This window comes from Vipera ursinii (genome assembly GCF_947247035.1).
Source record: "Vipera ursinii genome assembly, chromosome: 2".
Classification (NCBI taxonomy): Eukaryota; Metazoa; Chordata; class Lepidosauria; order Squamata; family Viperidae; genus Vipera; species Vipera ursinii.
Genome location: NC_139513.1, coordinates 127,561,807 through 127,587,869, shown reverse-complemented (window position 1 = coordinate 127,587,869; position 26,063 = coordinate 127,561,807). Strand labels below are relative to the sequence as shown.

Here is a 26,063-nt window from a genome sequence, read left to right as displayed (position 1 = left end):
GAGGCCTGAGAATAGCTTTTGACAGCTCCCAGGTAAGCACAGGTCAGCCGCAGGATGGAAGACTGTCGCAAAATGGCTGTCCTGTTATTTGGGTCTTTGAACAGGAACATGAAAAAAGATGACTTTTTGCAGAGAAAGCTGGTAACAGCTAATGTCAGCTACATGGAGGAAGCAGCTTCCCGTGAAAATGTCAACAATGGCTTCAGGGATCATTTTGGTGAGGATCTCTACCTTTCCTCTCCTCCCATGAAAGCACATTAATGGTGTGCAGGGAAATAATTCTGCCTATCAGGATGAGCAGCAGAAGCAGGAGTTTCTTAGCTTCCACTGAAAGAAGAGCTGCTATTCTGGAAACTCCTGCTGCTTCAATCATGTCTTAATTCCCTGCATTAGTTTCAGTTCCCCCTCCCCCACCCCCCACCCCCCCAAAAAAAGTCTAGAGCCGTGGTGGCGAACCTATGGCACGCGTGCCACAGATGGCATGCAGAGCCCTCTCTGTGGGCCCTCTCCTAGGTCTTCAGCTGGGTTTTATAAAACCTTTTCACTTTAGGCCTCTGCCGCATGTGCAAAAAAAAAAATTCAATCAATTCAACTTCTCGGGGGGGGGAGAAAGATCTCGCAAAGTTGGAATTTATTGATTGAACTTTTTAGCCCCACCCAGTCTGCTGTTACCACCGCAGCAACGCCCACCCAATGGGCCATGCCCACCCAATGGGCGATGCCCACCTGGCACCCGACGATACATAAGTGGGTTTTGGGTTGCAGTTTGGGCACTCGGTCTCTAAAAGGTTCGTCATCACTGGTCTAGAGTCTCTGGGACCAGCCACAATGGGCATGTAGGAAAGCAATAAAAAACAGTCCAGGGGATTCAAAAATAACAAATGGTAGGCAAACTTCCAAGCTTTTTAGGTAAAAAGCAAATTGGAGGCAAAAGAAGAACATTCAACACTTCTCATCTGAAGAAGGAACTTACAGGTAATTCTTGTTGAAAGACCACTTGTTCAACTTGTTCAAAGTTACAAGGGGAAATCTATGATGGGTCCTCATAGCTGTGGCCATTGCAGCATTCCCATGATCACATCATCACAGTTTGGACATTTGGCAACTGGCTGACAATTGTGATATCAGAGTGTCCTGGAGTCATGTATTTATTTGTGACCTTCACTGTTGGTTTCCAACAAGCAAAGTCAATGGGGAAGCTGGCAAATGGGGAAGTTGCAAATGGTGTTCATGTGACTGCGGGATGGTGTGTCCACACGGGATTCACCTAGTAACAGCAATTGGGATTGTTGCAGTTGCTATCATAAGTTGGCACAGTCATGTGACATTGTGCTTTACAATCGCATTGTTTAATGACAGAGTTGCTAGTCCCAATTTGTTAAGCAAGGACTAGTTATATTTGAGTTCAGACAAGAAAGACAGAGGCACAGAAAGCAGTACTGCAGCTACTTAGTTTCTCCTGTTCTATTGGAAGCAGCGCACTTTGTATTTATAAGCTCCAGACTGAAGAGCACCCAAGGGCCACTGTGCCACTCATACATCATCTGCCAGGAAACAGGCACACCTGCCCTGTTGGATGCCTAGCTATTATTATGGGAGGTTGAAGGGAGGGTGAAGGAAAGGTAAACATATGTGCTCGTGTCTTCAGGCAGAATATACAGTGCTTCCTGCATGCATAATATATGGTTTCTAAGGGCAGGCTCCTTCACAGAAAAATTGTTATATAGAAAGAATAATGTGGTGGCTTGCCATGAATCTTATGTGAATGGCAAGATATTCTTTGATCCCTTCACTAGTGACCTCTCGCCTGGACTACTGCAATGCTCTTTACATGGGGCTCCCCTTGAAGACCACTCGGAGGCTCCAACTGGTACAGAATGCGGCCGCGAGAGTTGTCTTGGGAGTTTCCCGGTACTCCCATGTTACACCTTTGCTCCGCGAGCTGCATTGGTTACCAGTTGTCTTCCGGGTGAGATTCAAGGTTTTGGTTATGGTCTTTAAGTCCTTACATGGCATGGGTCCTGGGTACCTCAGGGACCACCTGCTGCTGGCGTCAACTTCCCTCCGCCCTGTGCGTTCCCACAGAGAGGGCCTCCTCAGGGTGCCTCCGGTCAGAGAATGTCGGCTGGTGGCCCCCAGGGGGAGGGCCTTCTCTGTGGGCGCTCCGGCTTTATGGAATCAACTGCCGGTTGAGCTCCGGATGGCACCGGACCTTCGCTCCTTCCGGCGCAGTCTGAAGACCCATTTATTTGAACAAGCTGGTCTGGCCTGATGGGGGACGTTAGGATTTTTAATGGGTTTTTTATATTTTTATTGTTTTTATCTGGGCAATTGTTTAATTCTCTTTTAATTTTTGTATTTGCTATTTATATATGCCCTGTTCACTGCCCTGAGTCCTTCGGGAGAAGGGCGGTATACAAATTTAATAAAATGAAATGAAAATGAAAGGAGCTAAGAACATTGATTATTTTTGGGCCATCAAAGTGGTGTTGACTCTTAATAACCATCTACATAAGATTTTCTCCATGACAATCTGTCCCTTATATGGTCCTTCAAGTTTTCCAGTTCTGCCCCAAATCCACCCAGCTTGCTGTTAGTCTTCCTTTTCTTCTCTTTCCTTCCACTTTTACCAGCATTAGCACCTTCTACAGAGGTTGATATTCAGTCACTGGATAACAGCATAGCTAAATTTAAGTAGAAGCCCATACTTCCCGGCAGGGCTTTTTTTCTCATTGAACGCTCAGAACGGAGTTCCGGCACCTTTTTTGGATGGAACCTTGTAGGGTAGGCAAGGTGGGTTGTATAACATGTGTGAGTTCCGGCACCTTTTTCTTTTACAAAAAAAGCACTGCTTCCCGGAAGATTTTAATGACACTTTGAGGTATCTGTGTGGGTGTTTTGTATATGAGTAGGTGAATGTTATAAACCAACACTTCCAAACTATGCAAATGGTTTTGATCTGGAATGTAAATGTGTGTATTCAGATTTCTTGAACAAGTTATAAAACAACCCACACATGCTTCAGCACAATTCCCCATGATCTCAGTGTCTAACTGTAAATACCACCAAGATAATCTACTTATTAAAAATGTAAATAAAAGAAAAAAATTAAAAACTGAAAGAGTTTATTTATCTTCATTGGAGTATTGTGACAAAATAATAGCAATAAAAAAAATAATCCACTATATGAGAGAAAAGAGTGTTGGTCTCCTATTTCTCCACATATTTCTCCACAAAATCTGAGATTTTGCAGACCATTCCTTTATTACCTGATTAAGTTCAATCTAACCAGATGGATATTATAGATGAGTTGAGTGAGGAAATGCAGAGACAATAATCTCTCTCTCTCTCTCTCTCTCTCTCTCACACACACACACACACACACACACATACACACAGAGCAATAAACCAATGCCAATAAGAGCCTGCTGATACTAACAGAACAAATTATTTCACCATTAAGAATAACATAATAACATTTACACTCCCATGAGGTGCTCTCCATATTTTTTCAACTTTTGTTTCCAGCCATGAAAATAAAGCACATCTGTTTTATTCAGACTGATTGAATTTGCATGGGTTGGCATGCAGTAAGATATTCTTCCCCAAGGATTTTGCCACTAGGCAGCATCAAACATAATGGACTAGTTTCCTTTGTTTACCTACGCTGGAAGCACTATGAAAAGTACTATTGGTAGGAAAGTACTACTGGTAGGCACTCTTCCTACACTAACGGCAGTCCACTGTACTAACTAGGAGCTCAAGATAACATAACTATGGACAATTTTAAATAAGATTTTGCAATTAATTATAAAGAATTCTTCCCATAGGAAAATGCTTTTATCTTGAATTCTTAAAAAAACATAATACATGACTTTAAAAACTGGACATTATAGAAGGAACTAAAGATTACAATGAAAGGAGAGGAATACCTGACTTACTAATACAGGATGAAGCAAAATATTTTAACACTGGACATACTAAAGGATATTTTTGAACAATGGACCTAAAAGTTAATTTTAAGTGTCTGCCTCTGTAAATAGACTGTGTTTAAAATTAATCTAAAATTAAAAAATAATATTATGGCAGAGTATTACTTGACATGATCAACACCAATTTGAAAGTGGATTTAAAAATGACAGGCTACAAGAATTATGTTGGAAATCAGTTGATGTCTTAATAATTAAAAGGAATATACAGGTAACGAACCAACGGAGTAACCTGGATACTTTTGAATATTGGACTTACAAAAGAGGCCTGTTAAAGCTTTGAAGAATTTTGTGGAAAGGGACAAAGAAAAAAATCAAAACAAATCAAGCTCTAGGATATTATTTGAAGGGACTAAAGATCGATATTGTTAGCAGTAAAAGGAAGGAACGTAGAGCTGGTTTATTTGATCAAACTATTTTATTTGATTAAAATAGATATCTTGTTATTTTGTTATTTAATTGACTTTTGCTGACATTAGAACTAAATCAAGGAGGCTTTATGGATTTGTTTGGATTTTCATGGGATATGAGAAGAAGAGATCATTTGTTGCATTTTAAAAGGTGATAATTTACTAAAATTGTTTATACTTGTGATGAAGAGGAAAGTCACCTCTTTATATATTTCTTTTCTTTTTCTTTACTATATTGTTATTTTTTTCTTTTCTGCATCTTCTATTTTTCTTTTTATTCTTCTTTTTAGTTTGTATTAATTTACATTGTTGTAAACTGTAATTGTAATCTTTAATAAAATTACTATTTTGAAAAAAAAGAAAAATATATCCCTGGGGTGGTTTAGTTCAGTTACTAAGTGCTCCTGCTTACCTTGGAGTGGTATGTAAGAGCATTTTTGGCCACAGCACACTGCTTCTCTACCAGGAAACAAAATCGCCGCCTCTCTTCTGTGAGTGCTGTCTTGAAACCATCAGATACATAGTTCTCCAGCTCACTTTGTTTATTGGTCATTGCTTCAATAAACTGGAAGAAAAGAGAGAACATAAAATATTAGAGGGGAGTAAAAACTACCACATTAATCACAATACGAGCCCACAAGACTGCAGGTATTCTGAATACAGCAGATTCCTTTGCAAATCTAACATCTATTCCAGTTGCTTCAGAGAAAGGAAGCAGAGAGAAAGAAGTAGGCAGTTGCCTCTTCATCATTACTGTACAGATTTTCTGAGATTCCTGATCTGGTGTTCAGCTGTAGCCTGGACAGCAGGGGGCACCTGGCCACAGAGCATAAGCCTGCTGAGAGAATATCTCTCCTTCCCCCTCAGTAACATCCATCCTTAGTCATCTGACTTGCCTCACACAAAAGCTCCTGACTCAGTACGTGGGCTTCAGATGTTGTGTGGGTGGCAGAAGAGCAGAGAGATTCTTAGTCTCCCTCCTACTCCCTCTGCACCTGGATACTGCTAATTCTCTACTGCCTATTGCAACGAATTCACTTCGGTGGCTCACATAAGTTTAAAGGGGCTTCAGAAGGGTTTTTTTACACTTTCTCCGTTGAGCTCCCCTTTCTAGGCTGCTGAGAATCAGCTTGCTACCTGCTCTTTCTGAAAGTTATAGAGGACAGAGGTCCTTCTCAAAGGCTTCTAGGTGACGCAGAGAGGCTTCAAGCTGTCTGTTTGAACCCACACCTCCTCCTCTCCTGTGAGAAGATGCAACAAAGCCAAAGAAGACACCCTCTCCAAGAGCCCCACATTCCCCTTTAACCAAAGAGCATCTCCTCATGTGAAGCCTTCAAACTTTGACATACAAGTCATCCACTTAATTCTGCAACCAATGGCCTGAGAAATCCACAATGCCATAAATTTCTTTTCTCACATTCAGAGGTTTCTCTGCACTCAGCACTTCCATCTGATACTCGGTTTCTGTAGCCTAAAAGTCTGGTATATCCTAAAGCATTTTTGATGTAAACCTTCATGGCTTTAAAGGTCATTAACTACAAAAGAGTTAATAGAGCCCCTTCTTTATTGCACATACCAGCCCTTGAGCAAGCACTTGTGCCTGCTGTCTGGATACCCCCCCTCCCTCAATCTCTCTTCACCCCAAAAGACTCTGCAGGCAGGCTGCAGATGCCATTTCAACAAAGGCTACTGTGAGAAAGGAAAATGCCTTTTCTAAGAGGAAGCCTGTTGCAGGATAAATACATATTAAGGAACGGCACGCTTCCCTCCCATTAATATTTATTCAGATGTCACATGTATACAGATTTGAACAATTATTGTAGCCAATTAAAATAAATATATCAGCTATGAATTCTTTAATTAGATGATGGTCCATTTCTAGCCAAGGACAAAAGCAAGAAAGGCAATCTTGAAAAGAAAAATAGCTCCAGGCTATTTTCCTCTGATCATATGAAGCATAAACAAGCCACACTTTTCATTTCCTTTCAAAATCCTTTTTTGTCCTCCATCATTCCCTGCAGTAGGTGGGTTCCATTCTGAAGTGACAAAGTATTGCTTTCCTTCCTGCCATCTCCTTTATGATAGTAATACAACATGGCTTCTTTTCCACAACAACTACCCAAGCTGTCCTTGGGTAGATGATGCTACCACAATACAAGCTTTTAATCTTTATGGAAAAGAGAAAACAAGGAGAAACTCAGTTTACTTCCCATGCAGCCATGATCTAGCCACTTAAAGCTTCTTTATATGGAGTTAAATTGGAGTTAAAACAGAAATCAAAATTTCTGTTTTATTAAAGATAATCCTTAACCTATGACCATTTAAAAATGTTTCAAAGTTACAATGGCCTCAAAAAAGGTGACTTACAACCTATACTCCCACTTATGACTGTCACACCACCTTTCCAGTCACATCATTGCACTTTGGGCATCTGGCAACCAACTCGCATTTATGACCAGTGGCAGCATGATCTTGATTTGCTAACTTTTTTGCTGATTTCCAGGGGGGAAAAAAACACCCATTGGGGAAGCTGGAGTCTCCTAATAACCAGTGATTTGCTTAATGACCGCTATAAAAATTGTCATAAAATCAGGTTTGACTTGACTTATGACCACAATTACTTATGACAGAAATTTCAGTCCCAACTGTGATCTTAAATCGAGGACTACCTATATGTATTGTATTGTAAATTCATTTATATTCATGCTGAATGCCTTTGGAAAATTCTTGTCATTCACCGTATCATGCCTCACAGCATCAAGAAAAAGAGAGAAACCATAAGCTTTTCCTTCTTAATTTATAGGTAAACAGTATATATTTCGGACATATTCCATTTGTGTTATAGAACATTTACCCAACCAAGGGTGCTAATTCATTAGTGGATCCTCTGTTGGGTCCGCAAAAGATTGCAGTTTCAAGCTTCAGCATCTCCAGGTAATGCTGAAAGCACCTCCAGGTAATGCTGAAAGCACAGCCAGTCAGTGAAAGCAACACATGCTAGAGAAACAGACTTGCAGATATCTTATTTGTGAGGGACAAAATAGTTGCATCTCAAAATACACTCCAAGCTAAAACCCCTTCCACAAAGTTTGAATTAGCTTGCTTCATACATCTGAAACAGCTGTTTCAAACAGCTGAATTCAAGGCCATTTGAATCAAGGTTTTTACATACTCCTATCACAAGCTTTGCTGGCACTGACTGGTAGGTAAATTTGGCCTGTAAGAAATATTCTGATATTCCATTTCTTTCCAGAAAAAAAGGATAAGTACTTTATCAACTGGATTCCAAATATTTTATTGCAGGAAGGAATTAACTCTAGCATCCATTTCTCTCTGAGCAGCTGCCCATGAGCTGGGGTGCCTCCTTTTCAGCTGAAGGGATCCACGTCTGCCATTTGTCCCTTCCTGCAATGCCTTAATGGTACAGATTCTTTGGAACATAACTTTTAATGTCTCTGCAATCACATTAGCAACTTTAATACCTGGGGGGGGGGGGAAATGGCAGAATTGCAAATAAAGGTTCCATTTAAAAAGATTTATTGGCTGATGTGAATATTCTATTTTGTCAGTGGAGAAGAGAAATGGGAATGAAGTGGAAGTATAAAGTATAAAGCTTGAGACATTCTCCCCTAAATTCCTAACACGCCCAGCAGCAGCAGACAAACATATGTTACGTTACTTGTTTAAAATAGTGCAATAATTACAATACCAGCCTAAACCTGACAGGACTGTGAACTGCAGACAACAGCGCTTGTTTGCTTTCCGTGCCACTTGTTTAAACTCTGACAACCAGCTAATACATTAAGGTAAGATTTCTGAAAATCAAAGCAATATGTTTTGTTCCTTTCTTCAGCAGTGTCTTTGTCCCAGAACAAAGTCACTCAATGTGCCATCACCCAGTAATCTCACATGTTCCCTCTCTATTTGAAAAGATCTCAGCTCACTGCTCCCAGGGCATACATGGAAGACACGGAAAGTATAACTGAAAAGCAGCTACTAAGCCTGCACTCAGCTTCCCTTGAACAGTAGCTCTATTAAGCTATATCTCTTTTTTCCACAGTTTTATTCAAATGAAATAAGATGCCTTATTATGACTACTTTCTCACAAGGAGCAGAATCAAGAGTTTTGCTTTCCAACTTTGGGGCGGGGGGGTTTGGTGGTGGGGGACTACAAAGCTGAAAACTCCCAGCCTGTATGACGGGGGAGTCATGTTGGCTAAGAATTCTGGCCATTACAGTCCCAACGGTTCTGGGTTATTTTATATTGGAAAAAGCTTGACCACTCCTTTTGCTTTTAAGTATTGTCCTTTATTACAATGGCTGATATTATAGGTTGGGTTAGTTAAACAGTATCACCATATCAAAATAAACGCAAGCAGTTTGAACCCTCAGACATTAAAAACATTTCCTTCTCTTGGCAAAGATATTAAGGAATTTTTGATTTTGAGTTCTCTATTGACAAGGAACGCCCGCTGCAAAAGCTACTGGGGATATGAAGTTAGCTTCACTAGCAGCCATGTCAAACCACAACTTCCAAAAACACCTCCAACAGAAGCTACCAGGGAAGGAAAAAGTAGCGGGGGAGGGAAAGAGATTCTCACATAATACAGAATGCATTGGCTACAGAATGGAAGTGGTTTACAATTGCCTTCTTCCCATTTTGTTTTTGTTTTTAACTTCTAAGTAGGGCTGTGCAAAGTGTTCCATAGATGGAACAGCTGGCTTTGGGTGGCCTGCGTCTGGATTGAAACAGGCGTGTTTTGAATGTTATGGTCCACATACAGAATGAAAATGTGATGTTCTTGGCAAAGATGTTGGGGATATGAGTGAGGAACAGCCACTGCTAAGGGCTTTTATGGCACAGCATGTGCTGGTGACACATAAAGACAAAGATGAAAACTTTCAAAATTGAACACACTCAATTTATACTGAGGAAAAACAATGTGCCATTTCCAACCTCAGGGGCCTGTTTGTAATCAGAGCAATACGTGCTGCTTTCTCAACCAGGAAATTGGTCAAAAGGAGCATCATCCTCTATCCTGGACCTTGCAAGAGCTTCACTTTTTTTCTGTACCTGAATGAAACAGCCTTTTCAGCCATTGCAACATTGGAATAGTAGAGTATTCAGTTAAGCTTGAGGAACTAAAGAAATCTTACTGATTATAGTATCCCTTTTGCAGTGATCAGCAAATATCAACAGCAACCTCATGCAACGTCAATTTATCAGTTCCCCATTATGATAAAGTCGTAGACACTTAGCTTCAGATGCCTAGATACATCGGTATATAAGAAATCCACTAGTAAGAACCACTTACATTAGCAATGTAAATACTTTAGGCCATAGAATGCTACAACACAAATACCAATTTAGTGTATATATCAATTATACCAATTCAGACAAATGGTTGTGCAATCGCTTCTTAAAAACCTCCAGTGATAGAGCACCCACAACTTGAGGGCAAGCAGTTCCACTGATTGTTCTAATTGGCAGGAAATTTCTCCTTAGTTCTAGTTTTCATTCATTGCATTTTGTCAGGTGTTTGGATGATAGGTTGACACCCTCTTCTTCGTGGCAACCCCTTAGATATTGGAACACTGCTATCATATCACCCCTAGTCCTTCTTTTCATTGAACTAAATATATCCAATTCCTGCAACTGTTCTTCTATGTCTTAGCCTCATGTCCCCTAATTATCTTTGTTGTTCTTCTCTTTACTCCTTCTGGAGTCTCAGCATCAAAGAAAGGAAAATAATCAGAAAAAGAAAGAAAAGAGAGATTAGACGGGGGAAAGTGCAAGTCTTAGAAGAAAGGGGAAAAAAGTATGCTATCTCCTGAAGCTGGTGACTCATGAGAGGTGCTTCTAGTGCTGCAGATCCTGAAGACTGAGTTGCATTATAAGCAGTCTCTATTGTTTGGCATGTGTGGGGGTGGGAAAGGGGGTGGGTGGGTGGGAAGAGAGAACAGAAGGAGAGAAAAACAGCTATGGAGAGAAATTTTTTTTTCCTATCATTAATGGGCTGCTCTCAAGCACAGCTTCTGCCCACATGGATTGCACATTAACATACAGCTGTAACCCTTTGTTCATTTGTTGCAGAAGGTCTGTTAACATTACGATTGGAAGAGAGTAAGTAATATTGCAGATGGGCTTTTGCAAAACACTATCTCAAAAGGGAACTTCAGGAGGCAAGAAGCACTTTAGTTTTCATACTATTGTACATTTATTTTTCTCTCCATTAAGGCAACTCCATCATGCCCGTTTCCTCCATGGATAGAGGTCTACCGACTACTCAAAAGGCAGCAGTTATGTAAATGCATAAAGCATTTGCATAAGATTTATAGAAAGATCTCATCTCCAGATATATTCAGTTTAAGTTGAAATGAATCTAAAAGCATTATCCAAAATACTAAACATATAATTCTAGTCAGTAAAACAAACAAACAAACTGTAACATAGATTAGTATAAGTGTATTATTACAACCTTGGCAATTAGTCCCTTTGCTAACTTGGCCTTTTTCGGAGCTGAATTGATGCCCTTACTGATAACACCTAAACACAAGGCCTTTTCTTCACTAGGTACAAACTACTCAGACACCATTTGTGTGAAATTGGGAAATGGGGTGGAAACAGTGGTGGGATTCAGCTGATTTGCACCACTTCGGCAGAACCGGTAGCTAATTTTTTGTTGCCCAGGCCCAGAATGGACTCCTGGAAGCGGCATCCACACAGAGAACCGGTTGTTCACATATTTGAATCCCACCACTGGGTGGAGGGGCTGTCACATTGTGCATCATTTTAGAGTTATTTAAAATGAATTGTTTCCTTTATTGGGTTGACCATTGAACAGTTTACATGGCAGGCACATCAGCAATGGTGAGAGGCCAAAAGCTAAACTAGTGGGCACCACTATGGGTCAAAGTCCTGTCCTATTCTCTAAAATTGAGAAAGTCCCCTTCTTCCTGAAAAACTCAAGAAGGCCGATGAGACTTAGCAGAAAGTAAGACTTTTAGTTCTGCAAGGCTTGTTCTTCTATATCAGGGATGTCAAACTGCTGGCCCGTGGGTTGGTTGCATCATACAGAGGCCACGTCCACCCCAGCTCCAGCAATGCAAAAAAAGTCACGATACATCGCAACATGTCAGATGATGCTGTGAGTTTGACACTCGTGTTCTATATCCTTAGTTACCTACTCTATGGCTTCATGCCCTCATATATCTAGCTGATTGCATTCTTTGTGTGAATATGCTGTGGAAAGTTTGGAGAAGGCAAGAAACTAAATAATGGTGCAAAATAAATGAAACCCAAACCCCAAATTCTGGTTTGGTCATATAAATACAGAACCCAGAGTCTTAATCCATTAAAATGTGTGGATCAACTTAAAGCTCACTCCTAAAGCAAGGCTATTTTTTAAAAATCAGTTTTATTTATTACCTATGTAAGCTCAATACTGAACAAGGCAAACAGTCAGTGAGGAACCACTTTGGCAAACTGCATGTGTGATTTCTGAATTAAGAAAAATGACCACCTTCTTCTTCTGGTTTTAAGAAAATACCTGAAGCATTTCTCTGGTTCAGAATTATTCCACAAGAAAGAATTCACTGTGCCTTCTATTTAAAGAAAAGATTGCAACACAGACTCAGTATTTCTGGATTCTTAAGAAGATTATTAGGAACAGAGTACTGAATCACATCCCTCTTGTTCCCCAGTGAGAATTTCACACACTCGCTTTAACAAAAATATTACAACTTGGTCTTAGCTAATATTAAACCTAGTGAGCTTATGTTACCTGGCCTTTGTGTAGGACCCAGAGAAGATATTACAGTGTATCTGTTCATATGTAACAGGAAGTCATGTTGTGATTAAGCTGAAAATATACCTTATGGCCATGCTGGTCCTCCCTCCATGTGCCTTTGCAAAACACAGTATAGATGACTTAACAATGATTCCAGCACAATATGGCTTTCCAGAGAGGCACTGAAGGCCAGAACAAGGATGAGATGTGGACATTTTTGTTATGAGCTTTTTTTTTCTTTTTTCTCTGTGCAGTTTTGGGTGTTGTTTAAGGGCAGGGTTACTGTATTTGTAACCTAATTCTATTGAGCTGTTTTTAATCTCTTCACTGTAAGATTTTTTTGTAATTTTATTCATTTATAACATAAAATATGAAAATACAAAAGCAAATAGTAAGGGACAACAAATAGGGAAAGGGAAAATGAAAAAGTGGGGAGAAGGGGAGGGAAAGAAACAAAAGGCGTTGACTTCCGACTCCCTCTGTTGCAGTAAAATAAGACATTAAGATCAAATCTCAACCTTTTACATTTCTATAGTAGTATGAAATAGCCATTTCTATACCAACAAATCAGTCTAATCAGTAAAACCCAAAATCATAGCATCATTTTTTTCCACCTCAAGCACAAAGTCCAGAAGCGGTTTCCAAGTAAGATTGTTGATAAGTCCGTTGGAGTAGCATATAAACTCTACAGGAGGAGGAGAAATTTAAAATCACAAATTATAATGGAATTGAAATGCCAAAAGGCCAAACCATCAAGAACCACCAGGAGGAAGACTACAAGTATATGTGCATTTTACAGTTGGATAACACCAAGCATGACAAGTTACAAATATGATTAATAAAGAATACATCCAAAAAGTGAGACTAGTGCTAAAGATAAAATTGAATGGTGGAAACACCATCAAACTCATCAATATCTAGGCTTTACCTGTGATATGATATACTTATGATATACTACTGGAATTATTAACTGGACACAATCTGAACTGGACGGTTTGAATCCCAAAATAATAAAGCTAATGTGTCTTCATTATGCATTACATCCTTGTAGTGATAATGATAAATTATACATACCCTGCAGAAATGGAGGCAGAATTTACTTCAAGTCAAACAAACTGTCAAAAACAGCATGCATTGACTGATTACATAAAAGACAGCCAATACAAGCATTGATACAAGTTAGAAATTTAATGTGCAGGAAAGAAAACACGAATACTGAAATAATGTGGTAAAAACAAGAACAGAATGCTTGAAAGGAAAAGCATTCTACAAAGGATTGAGGGGAAAATGGATAAAGATAAAACTTGACAATGGCTTACAACTAGACCATTAAAAAAAGAAACTGAAGGCTTGATTTTGGGTGCTCAAGAGTAAGCTATTTGAAGTAATGCTATCAAGGTTAGAATGGAAAAATCATCAAATGATTCAAGTGCAGAATGTACAGAGGCAGGAGAAATGGTAGATCATAAAATCAGCTCGTGCAAGAAGATCACACAAATTCATTATAAACAATATAACACAGTTGCCAAAATGATTCATTGTAACATCTGTAAAAATTATCATGTGCAGGAATGAAAAATTGGTGGGAAAAAGTAGCTGAAAATGCACAGGTTAAATTATTGTGGAATTTCTGATTACAAACTGTCCCACAACACACCAGATTTAACTATAATTGAAAGAAGAAAGTGTGGATAATTGATGTGGCAATTCCAAGGATATTAGAAGACAAATAATTGGAGAAGATCACAAAGTAACAGGATCTGAAAATCAAAACTTAAACATTATGATATAAACTGGCCATGGTAGTCCCAGTAGTTATCAGCACACTGGGTGCCGTACCAAAAAATCTTGGATGGTACTTAGAAATCTTTTAAAAAAAAAGTTTTATTAATTTTCTAATTTTACATCCAAAATATTTATGAAGCAATGTGGTGATTGGATAATCAAAAGTCCAATAACAAAATCTTTTTGTACATAGGTCAGGATAGATCAACAAAAATTCCCTCTCCAATTCCCTTAATCATAATATCAAAATAAATTAATACATTTCTGGTTGTGACAGAGTCAATTAGAACAATTATCAATACATTTTCACAGATACTTATCCGCATCCTGTTTTTAAGTTTTATCTAATTTCAATACAGTGCTCCAAATTAGCCTATGGCATCTAAGAAACTTAATTTTCGGGTAACCCACATTTCCCCTATTTCATTATATAGTAGTTATCATATCTAAAACACATACATTGTTCATTTAAGTGCATTCTTGTTATATTTCAAAATCATATTCTATCTATCATCTTTGTAATTATCAATAATTAGCAAGGTATCTTTTGTTGTGTCATTCCAAGTTCTATAATATAATTCAAAGTTATGCTCTAGTAGCTAATTTTCATTCCCTTAAAAATCTACGTGCTAAATATAAAATCAGTTTATATCTTTTAACAGTTCCCCTTAGCCCAATAAAAGCAATTTCAAGCTTTATTATTACAAATCCCAACATTAAAAAACCCCCATTTTTAATTCTAATTCTAGGTTTCTTTTTGTGCTAGGCAGGGTTCCATATCATTGCCTTTAACTTCTCAAATGTGTCTCCCTTTCTTCCTACACACATTGTTTGAATCCAGGGAGACCATCCAGTTGTCAATTTTTGAAAGAGAGTGACCCCTTTACAGTCATTAAATTGTCATTGTAATAAAACAGGTTTCCATGTTTGGCATAGTATAGTTGTCATTAATTCAGTCTGGTCTTCTTTCAGTCCCATCTGGCTTAGGTAAGAGGTCATGTCTGGTGTTATAGTTTTTGTTTGTTTGGTTAGATTCTTAATGTACTGTATTTGAAGGCCTTTGGCATCCTCCATCTTAGTATTGGTTTCTTCAGCTTCTGTTATTTGTTGAATTGTAGATTTTATAGTTGAAATCGAAGTTTGGGCATAAGGCTCTCAGTAAATTGTACTTGTTGTTCTTTAAAGTCCCCTATTTTATTGTTGATTTCTTCCTCTTCTGTTAGTTTTTGGATTGCCAGTTCATCAATTGAAGTCAGAGTCTCATTTAGTGGGTTTATGCTGTCAGATTTGTCTTTAAGTCTGGCTTTCATTTGTTCATTGCCAAAATTGTATCAAGTATAAACTTATAGTCAAGTGGTGGAATATAATCCTCCATTTCTTTGATGTTTACAGATAGGTCTTTAGTGGAGGCTATTTTAATAAGAGTCAGTGAATGTCCACCTCCACTATTCCTAAAGGTTGTTTTCAGTGCCAGGGGTTCCCAATTCTTATCTTTAGAGATAATGTCAAGGACACATATGTTACAGCTAGATCTCACAATAAAAAAAGGTTTACTTTTTTTACCAGGTTTTGCCACAAGATGTCCTCAATAGCATGTAGAATCTTTTTCCAGACTAATATGAGGCTTTTATCCAATTAGTCCATTTTTTTAGCAATAAATAGAGTAGAAAGTCCCCACAGAGATAAGAACGTTTTAGTAGCCCAAAAATTCCAGAGGTACAAATAGGGTTGTTTAATTATTTAGCTTAGTCATTTGGTTTCTTTTGAGGCTTTAAGGTTTTAGTTCCCCAAGTAAGTATTCACTGATCTTTCAAGAAAGGGGGAGAAGATTTTCAGAAGAGTCCCACAGGGAAGTAATTAGGGAAGTAAGAAAGGTAAGGTCTCACCCAAATCCTCCAGATTGTTTCGTTGTGCTTGATGGTGATTTTGGCTTTCGGCAGGGAGCGGCTTAGTGATCAGCCATGTTAAAGGCTGATCTCTTCTTCTTCGGGCCAGAGGAGTTGTTCCAAATCAAACGGAGGGCTACCGCCCTTCCGCAATCACAAGGAGGGCCTCCTCATGGTGGTCGCCCCTCCAGGGTGACCTTTGACCCTTTTCAGGGTCCTCCAAGGAAGATAGATCACACGGGAGGGAGAGGCTTTTTCCTGTGTGTCCGCTGGTGCTGCGCACGCAGACCGAAAGCCAGTACTTAGAAAATTTATGCATTGACAAAATTTCTGTCAATGCCACACTGCTTGAATCTGTACATATAACACACCAATATCTTACAGCATCCTAGGTTCTTGGGGGAAAGCTTGATGAATATGAAAGTGAGCACTACCTAAAGAACTGGTAGTTGTGATTTCATATTTTTTTGTGTTATAATAATAAAAAGGAGAGGGACACTGAAATTTTCAGCTCTCCCTCATTGATGATATCACTTATCACCATATTTCATAAGATCGTCAAAGGCCACTTTAAAATATGTGCAGACTCTCTTTGAAAATAATTTCTACCCCTGGTTTAGAGCAATGTGTGACCTAGAATCTCTGGTCTTTTTATTGTCATAAGATGAAAAGCTTGTTTCTATAAACAAAGATGACTCCATACAATAGCAGCATTTGCTATTGACTACTTTCTAGCAATATTGTGAAATCGATTAATGTTAAGAGGAAGCACAATGACTATTTGTTAGGGAAGCATAACATCTGGGAGGATTGTTACTTGAAACTAGGCATAACAAAGTTAAGTTAATTGAGAAATACTGATTTTGTTTTGAAAAATGAAGTGATTGTTTCCACAATGAAAGTCTTGATAGAGAAAATATGTTAAAAGTAGAAATGAAATCATAAAAAACCTACATATGTTTTAAGAACTACCCCCCAGGCTAACAAGACTAAATCTGGAAAGGAAAAGTATAAATTGTAGGCCCTGGTTGTTTAAAAAAATGCAAAATGTTCAGGATTCTGATTATTTCAGCTGTTTAAAGAAATGATGACTTCAGCTTTTAAGATCATGAAAACATCTAGATAACATTTGAAAGCAGACAGTAAATTTTTAGCGAAGCCTCAGAAGTTTCCTGCATATTAAAAGGAATATAACAATCACATGATCTGAGGAAGACAATGTGGCTTTTAAAAATGGCCATACACGGAAAACTCACTTCAAGTTTAGAAAATTGCAATGTCCAGAATCTTAAAAGAGACTCTCTGTACCTGAATCTCTATATGCAAACACACAGACACACAAAAACAAGTATCCAGAAAACGATTAGAGTGGGAGATAAGATAGTATCAGCCATGACCACACAATACCCCCTATGAGGTTAGAAACAAATATATCTCTTCATCCCATATACCATCCTTAAACTTATAAACAAATCCACAAACATCAACTTTTCAATCTTGGTGTCAACAAAAGTCCAAATGGTTGTCAAAACTTTGGGGAAAAAAAGAGTATTATTTTAATGTTGATCAAATAGCACCTGAAGGCAGGACAAGAAACAATGGATAGAAAGCTCTTCAGAGGGAGCTCCAACTTGGAACTAAGGAGAAATTTCCTGACAGTGAGAACAATTAATCAATGGAACAGCTTGCCTCCCAGAGTTATACGTGATCCATAAGTTTATTCTATGAAACCTATGAAATATCCTGTACTGCAGAGATAAAAGAAGGTAGGATTGAAAGGCCACAGGCTCTGCCACTATTAAAATAAAGTACAGCTAATTAAAACATCTGGCAGGAAGACAAAAGTGTATCTTTCTCAATCACTGCTAAAAGTAAACTTGTTATTCCAAGCACCGGTTTTAAAAATGAGGTTGCACATCATGTTTTACTGCCTTATAACCAAGAGTCTGTCACACACATAAGGGAAAAATGCTAATCCCTGACAGAACAGCCCTGTAAAGCTAACAAAGGAAACTGAGTCATGCAAACATTGAGAAAAGAAAAAAGGGCGAGGTACAAAATAAACAAGGTGCCTAGGTGCCTAGGAGATAACAAGGAGGTTGAGATATTATAAAACGAATGCAAGATTAGTCAAGAAATTATTGCAGAAATGAAAGGCAGAGTATAAGCTGGTGTGAAGCAAAATCAAGAACAGCACATGTCCTTATAAAATTTTAAACTAATGTTAGGGGAAACACTAAAATAAAAATTTTCAGACCCATTCCATGGAAAAAGGTATTTTATGCATGAAAAAAAGATGCACATTTTGACCAGAATGAAGATTCTGATGACAACAACAACATTGAATGGGGGAGGAGGAGGAGGAGGAGGAGGAGGAGGAGGAGAAGGAGAAGAAGAAGAAGGAGGAGGAGGAGGAGGAGGAGGAGGAGGAGGAGGAGGAAGAGGAAGAGGAAGAGGAGGAGGAGGAGGAGGAAGAAGAAGAGGAAGAAGAGGAGGAAGAGGAAGAAGAAGAGGAAGAAGAGGAAGAAGAAGAAGAAGAAGAAGAAGAAGAAGAAGAAGAAGAAGAAGAAGAAGAAGAAGAAGAAGAAGAAGAAGAAGAAGAAGAAGAAGAAGAAGAAGAAGAAGAAGAAGAGCTAAAGCACCAAGTGGGAGCCGAGAAAGACAGACTAGAGCAGGATCATTAGATCATTAATCTAATCTTGTCCTTCTACTAGGGAATTTTTATTAATGCACGATGTTGAGTGACTGATCCAAGTCATCTTCCATGACTAACAGAGGACTAGAACTTGGCTCTCCCAGCCAGTTTTTCCATCAATACACCACACTGATATAGTGAAAGAAAAGAAGAAAAGAAACGTAAATTTAAAAGAAATTTAAATTTTAAAAATTAACTTTCTGCTTAAGAAAGTTGCTACATGTATATCTCTGACTCTTGTAATCAAGAACTTTAAACCCTCAGTTATATGAAAAATGGAACAAGTCTGTTTCCAAAACACTGGTTTCTTCCAAAGGTTTCCTTCCTCCCCAGGAATCTATACTACCAAAAATGCACAAATCCCTCCAAATGCTGTAATCAGCTTGCTACAGTGGAAAAGCAAATTCCCTAATTATCATACTAGACAAGAAGAAGGAGAGAGAAAGAAAACAGCCTTTCCTTGTCTAAAAAGTGCAATATACGGTATATGTGTGCAAAAATGCAAATTCTTAAAACAGGCAATTATGGAACAAGCATCGGGGAATCCAGCTTCCAGGAAAAAACCATCTGAAAGATTCATCCCAGAATTTTTAGAACTCAAGAAGAAAATGTAGACAATCCGAAGGAAAAGATCCTGCTATTTACCATTTACCTTTAAAAAAAAAATCAAACTGACACCAAGTTTGGAAAGAATATGACTGTTGCTGGTAACAACTCTCCACTGCTTTGTCTACTGACTCTTTATTTAAGGAAGACAGGAATATATTACCCAGAGCTTATGAACAATACAGGTAACTGTAGGTCAGGTTTATAAGCAACAGTTTGAATTGTTGACTATGGCTGCTAAATATAATCCCCTAAGTCAGGGGTAGGCAACCTCGGCTCTTTTATGACTCATGGACTTCAACTCCCAGAATTCCTGAGCCAGCTTGGCTGGCTCAGGAATTCTGGGAGTTGAAGTCCATGAGTCATAAAAGAGCCGAGGTTGCCTACCCCTGCCCTAAGTGATGCCCAGATAAGAAACATTGTATAAACTTTTGGGTTTTAAGCCCTCAAATGACTCAACATATATTTTTTTTTTATTTCTAAGGTAAAAAAAACCAAACTATACTGGCCTAGGGATGATAGCAGTTGAGGTAGGGTAGAAAAATGAAATTTGGATTCTGAAGATTTGAGCTCCATTCCTGCAGCCCACGTGCATGGAGGGTACCTGAACACTTCTGGCGGGTTGGAGAAATGGAGCTCAAAACCCAAAGTTCTTTTTCCTGTAGCTCTGTTGTCATTCTCACTTGGTTTTTAAAAAGGTAAAAAAATATGAAGATGGTATTGTTTTTGTCTCACGTATAAAGATTAGACAGTCACCTGTCTGAAATGATATAGGTTCTCCTGCTTTAGCAAGGGGCTGGACTAGAAGACCTCCAAGGTCCCTTCCAGCTCTCTTCTATTCGAAGTATAATCTGTGGGATCAGGACATGTTAGAAAACTGATTGCTGCATAAAATGCAAAAAAATTGTGAACTGGTGTATATCTAAAATACTAAGAAGGCAGCATTTGTACCACAAAAGAAAGAAATTGTACAGTAGAAGATTAAAAGGGTAGTTAATCTATTTCCTTTACTACAGTTTTTAAAACAACCAAGGTACTATTTATTTTAAATATTTGCAATGCTGCCTCTTGGCTTTCTCCCAGTCATGACTGTTTTGTTGTTGTTGTTGTTGTTGGATGAATATGAACTGTCTTCTAGCTGTCTAGCACACTTTAAAAGGGAAAACCTTCTCTTTCCACACTAGATCCTAACTGCTCCAGAACCAGAGAGAGTTGGTTGAAGAACAGCCTAATCAATGAGTATAAATCCATATAACAGCAAGGGGAATTTCACAGATGCCATTGCCTTTGGGGTCCAAATTACTTGCCTTTCCCAGTTATAAGGTGAGATACCTAACTCTGCACCCATTTCAAAGAACTCAGAAGATGGAAAGAGAGGTGACTGCATGGAAAGATGAAGAAAAAAGGAACCACGTGCAGAGATTTATTCCTTCTTAATTTGTCCTGAGAGGTGAAGGCAGCCCAAAGTCAGGAGAATATTTTACTGCTACTTTAGACCTGACCTTGAAGCTGTTTGCTTGTGATTAATAGTAGTGCGTTTTTAGCTGGAGGTGGTTTGGTTAACTCCTGACAAAAGTTATTCTGGAATTTATCAAAAAAACTTCTACCTGCCTTATCAGAAAATCTGTAGAAACGGGCTTGAAAGTTTTGGCTCTTATCCAGCATTATTATACCATGAAATTGGATCTTTTTTTGATATCAAACAAAAAAAAGCGAGCAAAAGATTATGCTGACTTAATCTAAAAAAACAGTTATAGTTTTTAAAAAAACAGTTATAGAACAAAACACCTAAGGATGTGGAATTGAGTTCAAACATAATCATTTGGTACAGATTTAAACATTTTACTCAAGGCCTCTTACATGCAGACAGAGGGTATAATTTATTAGTTCAGAGACTGTACAATACAGAAGCAGAAATACTAATTACAAAATGAAATTATATAATGTAGGCATCATCTTTTTTTTTGCATGAGGAAAGCAAGCTATCATTTTGTATTAAACGCACGCAACTGCTATGGAAATGTAGTCATCCTGTTAGTCCTCACCTTATGACCACAATTGGAACCAGAACTTTCATCGCTAAGTGATGTGGCCATTAAGTGTGTATTCCAAATACCCCAAATTTGAATTACATGACCATGGGGACACTGTGAGGATCTAAAGTGCGAGAACAAGTCACAAGTTACTTTTCAGAACCCTCATAACTTCAAAGGGTTGTTAAATGAATGGATGTAAGTCAAGGATTATTTAAATAAAAAGTCTGTGACAGCAACTGCAATATTCTATAGGTTAGTTAAAAACAAAACAAGGCAATTAAGGGCATCAGGAATAGTCAGTGAAAGTGAAAATTCTTGTGGTAATGGAATATTTCATAGAAAATAGACTTTTTATCTACTTAAAGTATTTTAAGCTTTTCAGGTAAATAACTTTCTAAACATTTTGGCAGTTTTTGATATATTAATACTTTATTTTAATTTATAAATTAGGTAAACCTATTTTTCAAGGAATGTCCATTTTTTTTTGCTTCTCATTCAATCTTCTAACAACAAGTGTTAATTGTTAATATATATTTTTATACTTTATGTATAAAATATATCGCTACTAAATATTCCCTGTGGAGTTTCTTAGTCAGTCTTTTCAAGTTTTCCAATGATCTGACTTTAAAAATTTATACATAAAAACTTTTCAACTGGTTTTTGAAATAGAATTCAACATTAAAGCTTTTCAGGAAATTATCATCTTAGTATGTTGGAAGGAAACAAAGAGAAATAACCAACTTCAATCAAATTACAAGGTCTTTTATTATTCCTGTGTTATATGTTAACTGATGTTAAGAGTTAACAGATTGATAAATGTTGTGAGGTAACAAGTTCCCCACCATGCATGCGCCACCGCCATGAGGACGCAGAGCTGTCAAAAACACACCACAGCTGATTGGCTCCAGAATCCCGGCGGGAGAAGAACAACCGTGGATTGGCCCAGCCGGCCGGCAGCTGGCTATAAAAGAGCTGAAGCTGAGCACCTACTTGTCGGGAACCTCAATAAACCTGTTAGACCTAGCCAGCTGTCTCCGAGTGTAAGCCACTTCACTGGCGACGAGGATGGGATCTGCTTCGCCAAGCTGAAGTCACTGCCAGGGAAGAGAGTTCCCAGCAACCTGAGCGAGTCACGGCTGAGTCACATCGGCAAGTTATAACTTCCACGAACGCAGCGAAGCAGATTACCGGACCGAAACAGCATGGCCAACTTCGGACGCGTACGAGAATTCGACACCCGTCACCCGGAGCGATGGGAATCGCATCTAGGGCAGGTCGAAGGGTTCCTTCTGGTCAGTAAGATCACAAACGACCGAGCCAAAGCGGTAGCCCTCCTGTACATAAGCGGGCCCCCAGTCTACGACGTCGCCGTCGGGCTATTCAGCCCGGTACCGATTGCGGAGGTACCCTATGCTGAACTAACCGAAAGACTCAACAAACACTTCATGCCTGCACGCTCAGAGCTGTACTGGAGAGTTCAATTCGTGCATCGACGCCAGCGGCCGGATGAATCTCCGAATGACTTCATCGCAGGAGTCCGGCACGCCGCCCGAAGCTGCTGATTCCCGGACCTAGAAGACCGGATCAGGGACCAAATCGTCATCGGGCTCAGAGATGAGCGCCTCCAGAAGAAGATTATCGCAAAACCCGATTTAAATTTAGCGGAGGTCTCCAGGGAGGTGCTGGCGTACGAAGACAGCCACCGAGGGGACCCCGCTCGGTCCACCAGCGAACATCACGGAACGGTACATCAAGACGAAATGACTCTTAGTGACAACGACGGAACCATAGACCTGACCGACGTGGATGTCATACAATGGCGAATGGAGAGACTCCAAACCCGCCGGAATGACCACAGTGAAAAACTAAAAGCAAGAAGCAACATCTCCCCTCGAAGCTACCCCAGGGAACAACGGCCCACCTGCGCCAGCTGCGGGGGCAACCATGCCCGAGCCATCTGTCGCTTCCGTAATGCCAAGTGCCATAACTGTGGAAAAACCGGGCACATCAGGACAGTTTGCCGGAGCTGACCCCGCAAGAATCTTCACAAGTTGGAGGCCACCTCCCCAGGTACGAGACCAACCAGAGCCTATAGCCGGAAGCCCCTGGGGAGCCTAGTGCAGGTGGTAGACAGGGCTAAGGTAGCTAAAGGGGTCCACCAGCTAAGCCCCAAGGTAAAAATCAGAGCAAAACTCCAAGGGGTCCCCTGCGACATGGAGGTTGACTCCGGGTCGGCAGTGTCACTAATCTCCCTCAAAACCTTCCAGGAAATCTGCCGGCTTAACAATAAGAAAATTCCTTTAGAACCCCCTCAGATACATCTGGCTGACTACCAGAAAACCCCCATTCTGTTAAAAGGGAAAGCCCGAGTGTGCGTAGAGTTTAAAAAATTTCGGGGGCCCCTAGAAGTGTTAGTTACACAGGGGGAACGCACCAGCCTAATCGGGTTGAACTGGTTTAAAGCCTTGGGCATTGCTATCACCGGGGTCAACGCGACCCAGGCCTTAAGCCTCGAAGCCGTCTGCAATCACTTTGCAGACGTCTTCGACGGCTCTCTGGGGAAATACACCGGCCCACCCATCTCCTTAAAACTGAACCCCACCGTACAACCAATCAGAATCAGAGCTAGAAGAGTTCCATTCGCCCTCAAAAAGAAAATTGAGGACGAACTGGAACGCCTGGTTAAATTAAGGGTCCTAGAACCAACCGAAGGGGGAAGCTGGGAAACCCCAATTGTCACCCCGATTAAAGCTAACAGCCAGATTTGGCTCTGCACCGACTGCAAGGCCACCCTGAACCTAGCATTAAATGCACATGCTTACCCAGTCCCGGCGGTGAAAGACGTCCTTGCTTCCATCCGCTCCGGCGCCATCTTCGCTAAATTGGACTTGGCGCAGGCGTACTTGCAACTCCCTGTAACTAAGGAAACCGCAGCTGCGCAGACTATTGTCATGCACCGCGGGGCTTTTAAAGTCAATAGGTTGCAATTTGGCATATCAGCTGCCCCAGGAATTTTCCAAGGGGTAATGGAGAAAACGTTAAAGGGGATCCCCGGGGTCTGCCCCTACTTCGACGATGTTCTCATGGCCGGTGATTCAGAAACAAACCTAGCTGACAGACTGTCAGCAGTCCTAGACCGATTTAGAACAGCCGGTCTTAAATTGAAAAAAGAGAAATGCTCAATTGGGGTGCCGTCCACGGAATTCCTTGGGTATAGAATCGATGCCCACGGAATCCATCCTACCAACTCGAAAATTAAGGCTATCAAAGCAGCCCCCAACCCCAAAAATAAGCAAGAGCTGCAAGCCTTCTTAGGCTTACTGAACTTCTATCATGCATTCTTGCCACATAAGGCAACTATAGCAGAACCATTACATAGATTATTAGATAAAGGGACACCGTGGTCCTGGACTAAAAAACACGAAACCAGTTTCCAAAACCTAAGAGACATTATCTGTAACAGCTCCACCGTCACCCTATTCAAAGAGGAGGTCCCCCTATGCATTGCGTGCGACGCATCCCCATACGGAATAGGCGCCATCCTAAGCCATCTAACCGAAAACCAAAGACCAATAGCATTCTATTCGAGGACCCTCTCCAAAGCAGAAAGAAATTATGCCCAAATTGACAGGGAGGCGTTAGCAATTGTCGCCGGCGTGAAGAAATTTCACGATTACCTTTACGGCAGACCCTTTACCATTTTTACTGACCATAAACCACTTTTAGGCATTTTTACTTGGAACAAGATAACTCCCCAAATACTGTCACCAAGAATCTTAAGATGGTCTACCTTCTTATCCGCATACTCTTACAAGCTGCTACACAAACCGAGGAGGGAATTGGGCCACGCTGATGGACTTAGCAGACTTCCCTTGCAGGCAATAGACCCCGACCCGGCCCCAGCCGGGCACATTTTAGCAATTTCAGAACTGCCTGAGTGCCCATTGTCAGCCAAGGACATAGCCTCCAACACTGCCAGGGACAAATATCTTAGCAGGGTACTGCGGTGGGTCACTGCTGGGTGGCCTGCAAAGTACCCGGGCCCGGAATTCCACCCATTCTTCACTAAACAGCAGGAACTAACTTCCCATTTAGGGTGCCTTCTATGGGGAAACAGAGTGGTGATTCCAGAGAAACATAGACCCCAGACATTACGCACACTGCACGAGGGACACCCGGGGGTTGTGAAGATGAAGTCCCTATCTAGAAACTATGTGTGGTGGCCAGGAATCGATAACAACATCAAAGACCATGTGGCAGGGTGCTACCCTTGCCAGTTAGCCAGACCAGATCCACCCCAGGCCCCTGTCCATAGATGGGAAACTACAAAAAATCCTTGGTCCTGAGTACACCTAGACTTCGCCGGGCCCCTTCAGGGACAAAATTTTCTAATAGCTGTAGATAGTTTCTCCAAATGGCTCGAGGTTGTTCCGGTCCACAACACCACCACAACCGCCACTATTCAGGCTCTTAGAGGGCTTTTCGCCACTCACGGCCTCCCCGATGTCTTTGTCTCCGATAATGGCCCCCAATTCACCTCTCGTGAATTTCAGATATTCACCACGGAGAACTCTATTAGGGATGTCACGTCGGTTCCGTTCCATCCCTTGTCTAATGGCATGGCAGAAATTATGGTGAGGTCCACAAAGGAAGCTTTAAAGAAATTCATCAAAGGGAACTGGCACCGGCGACTAAGCCAGTTCCTTCTAGCCCAACACACCACGCCCTGCACGACCACGGGCAAATCACTGGCAGAACTTCGGTGGGGAAGGTGGCTAATAACCAGACTTGACAGAATGCACCCAGACAGAATGAACTTCGACATAGAGCGACCTCTCCCGCCACGATCCTTAAAGAATGGACAAC

The 26,063-nt window shown here is 40.2% G+C and overlaps 1 protein-coding gene across 4 annotated transcripts in view; it reads right to left on the bottom strand.

Moving 5' to 3' along the window:
* BAIAP2 (BAR/IMD domain containing adaptor protein 2) overlaps positions 1 to 26,063 on the bottom strand; it is a 189,762-nt gene that overhangs the window by 42,180 nt on the left and 121,519 nt on the right. For all 4 annotated transcript variants that reach the window (XM_083354440.1, XM_083354443.1, XM_083354441.1 and 1 more), the window contains exon 7: positions 4,812 to 4,964. In XM_083354440.1, the coding sequence (XP_083210566.1) occupies positions 4,812 to 4,964 (153 nt within the window). The remainder of the gene's footprint in view (positions 1 to 4,811; positions 4,965 to 26,063) is intronic.